This window comes from Triplophysa rosa, linkage group LG14 (assembly GCF_024868665.1).
Source record: "Triplophysa rosa linkage group LG14, Trosa_1v2, whole genome shotgun sequence".
NCBI classification, from domain to species: domain Eukaryota; kingdom Metazoa; phylum Chordata; class Actinopteri; order Cypriniformes; family Nemacheilidae; genus Triplophysa; species Triplophysa rosa.
The window spans coordinates 3,609,890-3,621,276 of NC_079903.1; the positions used below are offsets into that span (position 1 = coordinate 3,609,890).

The 11,387-nt window shown below is 40.0% G+C and overlaps 2 protein-coding genes across 2 annotated transcripts in view; one reads left to right on the forward strand and one right to left on the reverse strand.

Moving 5' to 3' along the window:
* LOC130565183 (immunoglobulin superfamily member 11-like) overlaps positions 1-11,387 on the forward strand; it is a gene marked incomplete at its 3' end in the record, with an annotated part of 195,667 nt that overhangs the window by 15,915 nt on the left and 168,365 nt on the right. The window lies entirely within an intron of this gene.
* Positions 5,191-9,245, reverse strand: LOC130564434 (uncharacterized). The gene is made up of 3 exons (XM_057350518.1): positions 7,070-9,245; positions 6,889-6,991; positions 5,191-6,299 (listed from the first exon to the last, which is right to left on the reverse strand). The coding sequence occupies exons 1-3, from the start codon at positions 7,228-7,230 to the stop codon at positions 5,772-5,774; spliced, it is 792 nt and encodes a 263-aa protein (XP_057206501.1). The 5' UTR covers positions 7,231-9,245; the 3' UTR covers positions 5,191-5,771.

Genomic DNA, 11,387 nt, shown 5'->3' on the forward strand with positions numbered 1-11,387 from the left:
GGGGCACAATCCACAGTTTGAGAACTCAAACCTCTGATCTAAAGGTCCATGCATCGCACATCATGGCCACTCTGCAGAGGTAAGGGATGTTTTTACACTTATCCTTACAGAAAACCCCAGGTGGTGCACATCATGTTGTATTTCTAGCTCTACTTTTTCTATTTTCTATTTAAAGTATTGCAATATATCGCAAATGTGTATCGTATCGAAATACATAGCAATATATTGTATAGTGACCCATCTATCGTGATATGTATCGTATCGGGATGCACTTGCCAATACACGGCCCTACTATAAATAGTACATTTCAAAATCAGAAAATCAAAATCAATGGTCTAACATTTTTATTTTGTTATCACAGTATTTATCACTGTCTGTCTATATTCTAATACTATACACAGTTCACTTATACAGTTTCTCTGAGCTGTATTGACACACTGTTGTGTTTTCCAGCAGACAGATACACAGTCCATCAGTGCGATGCTGTTTAAGGGGATACTTCAGCCAAGAAAATTTCCCCAATGCTTTACTCACCCTCAAGGGATCCTGGCTGAATATGACGTTATTCTTGAAGAATAATTCAGCCGGAGGTATAATACCACATATCATTTTTCTTGCAAGCAGTGGACTGGGAGCGAATGGGGGGAAATTTTTTGAAGCTCCAAAAAGTGTATCCATCGATCAACGAACTGCTCGTCACGGCTCTGTGGTCTTAACAAAGGTTTTCTGAAGCGATCCATGTGTTTGTTTAAGAGAAATATCCATTTACAACGCTATTGTCAATATCCCGCACAGAGGAGACGGCATCCTATTGGAACAAAACGAAAATGACGCGTTCGTCACCGGAACTTACTGCGTCATTTGCCGGAAAAACAAGCCTCTGGTTCACGCGCAGCCGCAGTCATTATATGATTAGGGCTGCAACTAACGATTATTTTGATAATCGATTAGTTGGGCGATTTTTTTTCCCGATTAATCGATTAATCGGATAAAAATGTAATTACATCTTTTGCTTATAATAAGTAAATCAGATATGGGAAAAGTATACACAACTGAACTCATTAGCCTTCTCCCAAAATGTTGTGAATGTCTCCATAATTAATACACCTGGTGAGTTGATTTAGGTGTGTCATATTAGAAGCAACTGACAATAGTCTCTCCCAAACGTGGGAGCGAGGGGAGGGTCGGCCAAGGAAATCATTTTTTTGTGCCATGAAAAGTGAGATATTTGTCATTCAAATTCTCAACTCAACTCAACTTTATTTATATAGCGCTTTTACAATTTTCATTGTTACAAAGCAGCTGTACATGAGACGCATTGACTACAAGCAAAACAATCAAAGATTTACCTGCGAAAACAAGAAAAGGTTGAAAACACAGAAGACAGACACACCCACACACAAAACACTCCACACACACAACACACACACGCACCAACACACACAGACACAGAGACACACACACACACACACACACACACACACACGTACGTACACAGACAAGTACGCACACACACACACGCTCAGTGAGAGCACACATTTAGGATAAAGGAGAGAGAAGCACAGGTCAAGTATAACAGATAATAAATTCCTATATGCAATATTAATTAAGTAAAACTTTAAGATTCTAAAGCAGCCCCCCCGGTCAGGCAGATAGTGCAAAAACAGTATGCAAACGGTGGCGAGGAACCCAAAACTCTAATCGAGAAAAAAAACCTCAGGAGAACCCAGGCCCAACCAGGGGATTCCAGTTCCCCTCTGGCAAAAGCTGCTGCCTCTGCACAAGCTCCAGAGAACTTGCACAACAAGGCTAAATAAAATAAATAAACTTAATAATAAAATAAATTGTAGTTTAAGATTATCATTAATAATCTAATAGTACAGTAAAAAGTAAACAGAAAAAGTAATACTTAAGTACAAATACTCAAAAAGTGTACTTAAGTACAGTTCTCAAGTAAATGTACTTCGTTACCCACCAAATAAATAAACCACCAAATCAGGGTGTTTAGCCTATTATGCACTTTGCAAAGTGCAAACGCCACAAATTGGGTTTTACTAATATAATCTTTAATTTTGTCATTTAAAACACCTCTCCCTTGTAAACTTTAAAACTGCGCAGCTTGAAGAGATGCATGTAAAACACGTCTGACTTTAAAACTGCGCACCTCGCGCTGCACGGAGAGACGCATGCACCGAGAGACACGTCTGACTTTAAAACTGCGCAACATGTGCTGCACGGAGAGACACACCAGACTTTAAAACTGCGCACCTCGCGCTGCACGGAGAGACGCATGCACCGAGAGACACGACTGACTTTAAAACAGCACAACTTGTGCCGCACGGAGAGACACATCTAAAATGGTCATTTTAAAAGGGAAGAAGATGCGCTTGATTTATAACTGCGCAGCTCGCAAGTGACGTCACAGACCAACTAATCGATAATTAAATTCGTTGACAACGAATTTCATTATCGATTATTATCGATTTTATCGATTAGTTGTTGCAGCCCTAATATGATATAATGTTAATAGCGTTGTCAATATAGATACTTCTCTTAAACAAACGCATCGATTTGCTTCAGAAGACCTTTTTGTTAAGACCACGGAGCCGTGTCGAGCAGTTCTTTGATCGATGGATGCACTTTTTTGCCCCCATTCACTCCCATTCTATCGCTTGGAAGTAAAATGATACGTGGTATTATTACTCCGACTGCATTAGACATTAGAAGAAAGTCAAAGAGTAAAACATGGGGAAATTTTGTTTCTTGGCTGAAGTATCCCTTTAAGGTGTTTCTTACACAGGCAAAAAGTACAGGAGACCTAACATTACAGTGTTTGTTTGTTTTCATCAATTCCGCAGTGATACTTTGGGTTTTTATTGTGTTTCTTGCTCTTGAGGACTTGTCTAGCTTTGTTTTATGAACTTGATATCTCAGACGTTTCTTTCTGCAGTAAAAACAAAGTACCGTGATGGATGTATTTTCGGATCTTTATTCCCAGCTCGCTTCCATCCAGGAATATATAGACAGATTTTTCTCATCCTCTCTGTACTGGCTATTAATTCACTTTCCCAAAGTTGTTTGTTATGTGATTTGTATACTTTTTAAGCAAGACAGCATCTGCTAGAACAGAAATGCGTATGTAAATGACTCGCAAGTGACGCAGAGCGACTGATTGTGCATAAATGAGTCTGTTAATGAGCAAGTCCCTCGACCGAGCTGCTTAAATAATAAGGTACAACATCATTGAAAAGCAGAGCGAGAACCTGCCGTTCCACGAGCTCTGACTGCAGCACATTACACACGTGAGCGGTGCGTGAATGCTCCTATTATAGATTCTAAAAACTACTGATAAGTGTGATAAAAGCTCGACTCCCCTTCAAATGATTACACGGCCTCACACGATGAAAATGAGCCCAATTATAATGAATCCTGCTTTAAATACTGCTGCAGGAATTAATTACACATTAACATAAGCTTGAGTTCTTTGAAAGTCTGTGTAGAGTACAGAGAGAAGAGAGAAAGAGAGCACGGTTTGGAGATTAGCTAATATTAATATTTCAGCATTACAACAGATATAGATGTCGGGAGCTGCTATAGGAGGTGAAGAAGTTGAGCTTTCTGTGTTCTTGTGAAAGCAGGTGGAGGTGTTTGAACGAGAGACTCAACCAGGGTTTTGAGTTTTAAGAATGCATTCATGCGGCTTCTAAAATACAGACTGTCTTAGCACTAGGGATGCAACAATACAGTTAACCAATGGTTCAATCGAACCTCAGTTTTTTACCAACGGTTTTCGGTTTGGTTCTGATGGCTTGGCACATTTAAGTGTTTTTTCATTATTCTGTGCTTATGTGACAGGAACAATAAGAAGTTAATAAGAAAAAATACTTTATCGCAATTCTCTTTATTTCACTTGACTTATTTTATTCTCTTTAAGCAAAAATCAACTTGTACAAATTGGTGTATTGAAAAATATAAAATAAAGATATATATAAGATTTACACTGGCAGCTCACAGCAGTTCTTTGTTTACCGTTCATCAACAAGCCAGTAAAATAAGCTACTTGAAGAGGTTTTTGCGCTTCAGTGTGTGTGTTTATAATAACCTAATGCAAACTCGCAATTTCTGTATGTCTGTCAATGGGCACAGGCGTTGTAGATGCTCTCCCTGCATTTGCTGGGTGAGCAGCGCGAACGTGCTGCTTTCGTATGCAGTGTAAAACAGATGAAATACATTCTTGATTTGCCAAATTCAGACATTGTCATTTCACTTTGGTACAATGGGCATACAATAAAGCTACGAGGTTCCGGTGCTTCCGATGGCCATGGCCAGCCCATGTCTGTTCGTTGCAGGCAGCCTCGCATCACCGCTCAACTTGTGTGAAATCTGTCACGTCCTTAACTTTAGTGCATTGTTATTATATATTTACTCGTGGGGAAGCGTTTATCTATACAGACAAACACGGACAGAGCCAATTCAGAGAGCAAATTGTTTAAACGAAAAACCTGAAAAGAAAAACGCAATTCATATGTGCGTATTGAACCGTGGAGGTCGTGTCGAACGGTTCAATATTATATTGAGAATTGTGGCATCCTTCACAAGTCACATGCTTGAAATTATTTCTTTTGGTGTATGTTTATTTGCTAGCTTCACTATTATTTATGATTAAGGGGCTAAATATTTATCTTCTTTACCTTTTTAGTTTGTATTTGTGCTAAATAATACCTCACGTTTTTAGCTTGTGATTTAGAGGGATGCTGTTGCATTTCACCTGTCGATAAAAAGGGAGTAAAAATCTATATGACCTGAGCCGTATCTTGAACCAGAATATCAAAGGTTTACATAGCAACCACCCAGGACACCCTAGCAACCACAATAGCATGGCTATGGCTAGTTTCATCACCTTTTAATTTCAAGTTATTTATTATTTAGTATTGCACTTTGATTTCATCTGGCTTTTTCTTGGAATATTCACTCATTTTCATGTAATATTTATTCAGCAGTACATTAAATGTATATAAGCCACATGTTATTAAGTGATTGTATTAAATCACATTGCATTAAAACCCAGGAAGCCATGTGAGCATTAGTAATATGTGTTAGTGCTGGGTATGTGAATGTTCTGTAGGCATGAAATACCTGCTACTGCTGTACGTTTGTTAAAATGTGTAGTAAACAACGGAGCACATGGCATGAATTACTGTATCCCATAATGCTGGAATGCACTTGACCTTTAAAGGGGACATCATGAAAATCTGACTTTTTCAATGTTTAAGTGCTATAATTTGGTGTCTGGTACATCTACCAACTCAGAATACATAAAAAATGACAATCCAGTAACTTTGTTTACGTGAGCCTATCTCTGCAAGCCTGTGAGAAAACGAGCCGTTCAGATTTTGCTCGCTTTCTGACGTAGGTAGTCGTTCTTATTATAATATTACCACCCCCTTTTCTGAACGTGTCCACCCATAGCGCTGCCGCCATTTTTGTTTTCACAAGCGACATATGTGAATTAGTTCCGACACCAGTGGAGGCTGGTGCTAAAAATATTTGGGGGGGCGCAAACAACAACTGTCAGTAATGCAGGACTATAAATAGCCATTAATCAGGTGATGTATCATTATTACAGTCAATGTTAATACATGCAAATAAATGTACTATGAATCAGTGAATTTGAATTGAATGTGGGTTTATTATCAGTAATGAAGTAATCAAGGTAATCATTAAAAAAAAAACACAACACACTATAGTTACCTAATCATTGGCCATTAACACTATTTGAAAATAAATTTTGCTCTCCTTTCTTTCTGACTTGCAAATTTCTCAATGACCTTCTGGTTAAAGTCAATGATCTCAGTCACCATTCTCTTCTCCATTGACAGCATGGCCAATGCATTTAGTCTCTCCTGAGTCATGCTATTTCTCAGAAAAGTCTTAACTCTTTTCAAAGTTGAGAAACACCTCTCAGCCTCTGCTGTGGTCATGGGTGTGGTGATGAGGATCTTTAGGAGAGTGACAGTCTCTGAAAAGACTTCTTCAAGATTGTTCTCCTTAAACAGCTGCAGTAGGTCCACAGCACCACAACAGGTTCTGAACTCTTCCTTGCAGTAGATGAGACTAAGCTCTGTCTTTAGCTTACTCCCATTGAGCACTGGATAGGCCTTCAAAGTCCTACTCAGTGCATCTTCAGGAAACGCCACTGTGTACTGTTCAAACCTGTCTGCTTGCAGCAGGGTGGCACTAACGAGGTGGCTTGTGAAGCAGAACCGTTCCATGGTGTGTTGGAGTATGGTGTCACAGACCTACAGAGTGAAGGACAAAAACAAAAATGATGTAGTGATGACAAAATGTCAATTTCAACTGCAACATGATCAGTTGTAAGTCATAGAGAGACGGAGACCAGTTTCAGTGTTTGAATCCCTGATTTATCCAAACTTCATACATATGGACTAGACAAACATGCCAAGTTTCATGAACTTCTGATGCTTAGGGCGCTAATAGCATTTTTTTATTATCAGCCATTTTCATATCAATCAGATAAAAAGGGCACACCACTAGAGGAAACCTAAGAATAACAAATCTATTTAGATCACTATTTAAAGACTATGAAAATGGTTAAATAGATTGACTTGTAGTAAAATATGCATTGCAAATAAATGTAGTATAGTTTCATAAAGTTTAATAAAGCCCAATATCAAAGGATCTACTCTTTGCTACAATATTTAAGCAAAAAAATTATAAACTCAAAGACACGAGAACACATTTAGTACCCAAAGAGGGTAAATGAAACCATGCCGTTTAACTTGTTAATATTTACTTTCTTTTTGATAGCTTCCTTTGATAGCTTTTCTATGAAAAACTGCAGAGTAACAAGGACTACAATAAACTTACCTCTATTGCAATCCGTTCATGGACGTCTGGACTAAGCGACCGCCGCCTCTTTGGTTGAGAAGCTCCTTCACTGCTTTGGTTAACCAGAGAATGGAGAGAATTTCTGCAAAGGATTAAGAAAATGTATGACTAATAACAATAATAATGATAACAAATTCAAAAGAAGGAATACAGCTGCTACCTGATCTTCTGTATGTCCTGCTGGAACTGCTGGATGCTCCCCTTAATGTGGACTGAATCTATGTCCTTCTTCTGGAGTTTGGCATAGAGGATGTCCATGTGTGGCATGATGTTGTGGAAAAGTTGCAGAAAAAAATTAAAATCCTGATCCTCCAGCAGCATGGCAAAGCCTCCTGCCTCTCTGGTGGTAACAGGGTCAAAGTCACCTGAGTCTCGAATAGTTTCAAAACAGCGAATGAGGCCCTCTCTGTGCTCAAACACTGTATTGATGGCACGGCTGTGGAAGTTCCATCTAACACTGCTTGATGTTGGTAGTCTATGGGCAACTACTTTATCAAGAACATCTGTGCGCTTGGGTGATCTTGATAAAAAGCTGGCAAATCCTCCAAGGTTAGAAAAAAAAAATTCTAACTTTGGGTATGTGAGAAGTGGCCTTTTGCATTATTAGATTGAGCTGATGAGCATAGCAGTGGATGTAATGGGCATTTGGGTACACATCTTGAATCTTCCTTTGAACACCTGCAGTGGCACCTCTCATCACGCTGGCTCCATCATACGCTTGGGAGATGAGTTTACTCTTCTGATCCTCTGGAAGGATGACAGTAAGATGCTCTTTTAGTGCTGTAGCGATGGAATCAGCTGTAGTTGAATGCAGATGAATAAAAGCAAAAAACCTCTCCTGTACGTTGCTTTTGCCATCAATGTAGCGCAGCACAAGCACAAGTTGGCACTGTGTGGCAATATCGGTGGTCTCGTCGGCCTGGATTGATAGAAAATCGCTTTTTTGTGCTTCTTGGATTATGTGTTCCCTCATAACAGACAACATACAGTCCAACAGCTCGTTCTGCACGGTTTTCGAAGTTCCCTTAAACACAGAGGCATTCTCGAGGTGCTCTTTCAAAACTCCATCAAGAGAAGCAACAAAGTCGACCAAGCCACGGAATATCCCGGGGTTATCTGAGCTCTCGCTCTCATTGTGGCCACGCAAAGCCAGCTCAAATGCGCCACAAAATTTTACACAGTCTATTATTCTAGACAGGATGTGTCGATTTTTTGTGACCTCTTCATTGTGCCTTCTAATGCCAATCCTGTAGCCTTCATCTAGCTGTTCAGCAATGCTAAGCTTCCCAAAAAACTGAAGCCTCATAGCGTTGTCAAGATGGCTGCGGCTACTTTCATGTCACTTGCACTTATCAGAGAGATGTTTTAAATCGCAAACCCCTGTTGTTACTGCGGTCAAGCCAGCCGCGGTTTGAAAATACACGGTCAAGCCAGCCGCCGTTTAGGTTCAGATGCGCGCTTATTGAGTGGTTTATGGTACATTACAGGAACACCGCTTGTAAAGCTTTATTTAAATGTAGATGATCCGCGTCTCTTGTCAATAACATAATTCTTGTTTTACGTTTAGAATATCTCGTTTTTGTCGTAATTTATGCAGGTTTTTTTCTCCGAATGTTTGCATTATGATTGCTGTAACGTTATATTGTGAAACCAATGTCTCTGTCTGTATCTTAAATATGTATTATTGTAATGCCTTCTACACCTTTGTCCTGCAAATAAAACTGTTTATGCAGTTTGCAATTACAGTACCCATGGATTTGAACAGATTTAATTACAGTATGTTTTTTGAAAGCATTTTGTTTGAAAAATATTATTCCAATATAATTGACTATACAAACATTATTTCTCATAAGTAGAAAAATATGATGGTGGGTTTAAGTAGGAGCCATACCCCACTATATGCACACAATATGGATTTATTTCACTAACATTTTGGAGAAATACAATGTTTTCTACTTCAAATGCCTATAGAAACTATATTTCTAATAAGTAGAAAAAAACTGATGGTGGGTTTCTATAGGGGCAATCCCACTCTATATGCACACCATATATGGACTTATTTTACTGTGGCGTTTTGGAGAAATACACATTTTTCCACTTCAATTGCATATAGAAACTATATTTCTAATAAGTAGAAAAAAACTGATGGTGGGTTTCTATAGGGGCCATCCCACACTATAATGCACACCATATATGGACTTATTTTACTGTAGCATTTTGGAGAAATACACATTTTTCAACTTTGAAAGCCTATAGAAACATTTTTTTCTAATAAGTAGAAAAAACTGATGATGGATTTCTGTAGAGGCCATCCCACACTATATGCAACACCATATATGGACTTATTTTACTGTAGCATTTTGGAGAAATAACACATTTCTCATACTTATGAAATGCCTATAGAAACTATTATTTCTAATAAGTAGAAAAAACGGATGGTGGTTTCTTAGGGGCCATCCCACACTATATGCACACCATATATGGACTTATTTTACTGTAGCTTTTGGAGANAAAATGCTAAAAGAGTTATTGTAAAGTACTGTGACACCTCCCCTCTGCCTTTTAGACGAGGCTCATGTTTATAATAATAATCTTGGGGGACAGATTCATTTAAAGTAATATAATCATCTGGTTTTAGCCATGTTTCTGTCAAACAGAGCATGTCTATTTTATGATCTGTTATCATATCGTTAACAAAACGTGCTTTATTAGAGAGAGATCTAATATTTAGCAATCCGAGTCGTAACAGTTGATTATCTGTATTCTTTTTGTTTAATTTGTTTAACGTTTATTAAATTACTTTCAAGAGGTTTATGCATTATTTTATGTTTGCTAATCTAATCCGGGGGACAGACACAGTCTCTATTTTGTGATGTTTGGGAGAACGGATTACTACATGTTGTACATTTTGTGTATTCTGCGACGTGAGACGGCAAGCAGACAGTTGGTTAAGCCATACTGTCTGCTCCCTGACCTGGGCCCCAGCGAGTCAAGTTTTAGCATTAGCATTAAGACTTTTTGCCATATTTCTAGACAGGATGGAAGTCCCAGCCCAGGAGGGATGGAGACCATCTCGTTTCAACAGGTCAGGTCTGCCCTCAAAACTCTTCCAGTTATTTATAAAAACTATATCATACCAAACCCTCCTAGCCTACCTCTAGCTCAGAAGCACACAGACCTCAATCCCTTCCGACCCACTTTTCGTAGACGACTCTAACCGCCCCATCACTTGTTTTTGGTTCCAGAAACATCTTAAATTAGTCTTGCTCCAATCAGGCATCCCAGCGGATAACTTTTCCAGCCACTCCTTCAGAATCGGAGCAGCTACAACAGTGGCCCAAAAAGGACTCTCCCAGCACCAAATCCAAACGCTCGGATGCTGGTCTTCAGAAGCCTTTAAGAGTTACATTCGGTCCGACTGTTCCCAAAGCAGCACATCGAACCCTCATCAACCAAACTCATTAGTGCCAGTCTGCTCCCAACCTTTCACCTGTATCAGCAGTGCCGCTCCAGCAGGGGCCTTTATCCGTATTTATCACTTCCGCAGCAGTATCACTCCAGAAAGAGCCCTTATCCGTAGTTCTCACTGCCCTGAGCAGTGTCGCTCCAGCAGGAGCCTTTCTCTGTATTTCCCACTGCCACAGCAGTGTGGCACCCCAGCAGGGGCCTTTATCTGTATTTCCCACCGCCACAGCAGTGTTGCCCCAGCACGGGCCTTTAACTGTATTTCCCACCGCCGCAGTGGTGTTGCTCCAGCAGGAGCCTTTCTCTGTATTTTCCACTGCCGCATCGGTGCCGCCCCAGCAGGGGCCTTTACCTGTATTTCCCAATGCTGCAGTGGTGCTGTTCCAGCAGGAGCCTTTATCTGTATTTCCCACCGCCGCAGAGGTGTCAGTCCAGTGGGAGCCTTTACCTGTATTTCCCACTGCTGCAGCGGTGTCACCCCAGCAGGGGCCTTTATCTGTATTTCCCACCGCCTCAGTGGTGTCGCTCCAGCAGGAGCCTTTCTTTGTATTTCCCCACCACCTCCAACAACAGCAACAGATGAAGAAATGACACAGAAAAGCCCCCCCCCCTCACCCCACACACCCAGATCAACTGTGTCTATTCAACGCATTCAGGAATGCCTCTCACAACTGGAGATGGAAATCACTGAATTTAAAGAAAGCAGACTACAAGAAGAAGACACCTCTCAACAGCTAAGAGAGGAAATGAAGGCCCTTAAAGAGGTGAACGAAATCAGAACAGGAGTACTAGAGACAACTGTAAAAAACCTCCAAAAAGACAACAAGATTCTCACTGACGAAATGTCTAAACTGAAGAAGGATCTACTAGAAAAAGACACTCTCATACACAACATTAATGCAAAGCTGGAGAGCTTTATTCAAATCACTCAAACAAACCCTCTCAGATGCTCATCCACGGGCTCACAGACGGACAAAGAACCTACCACTACAAAGAACTGTGAGAGGACCAAC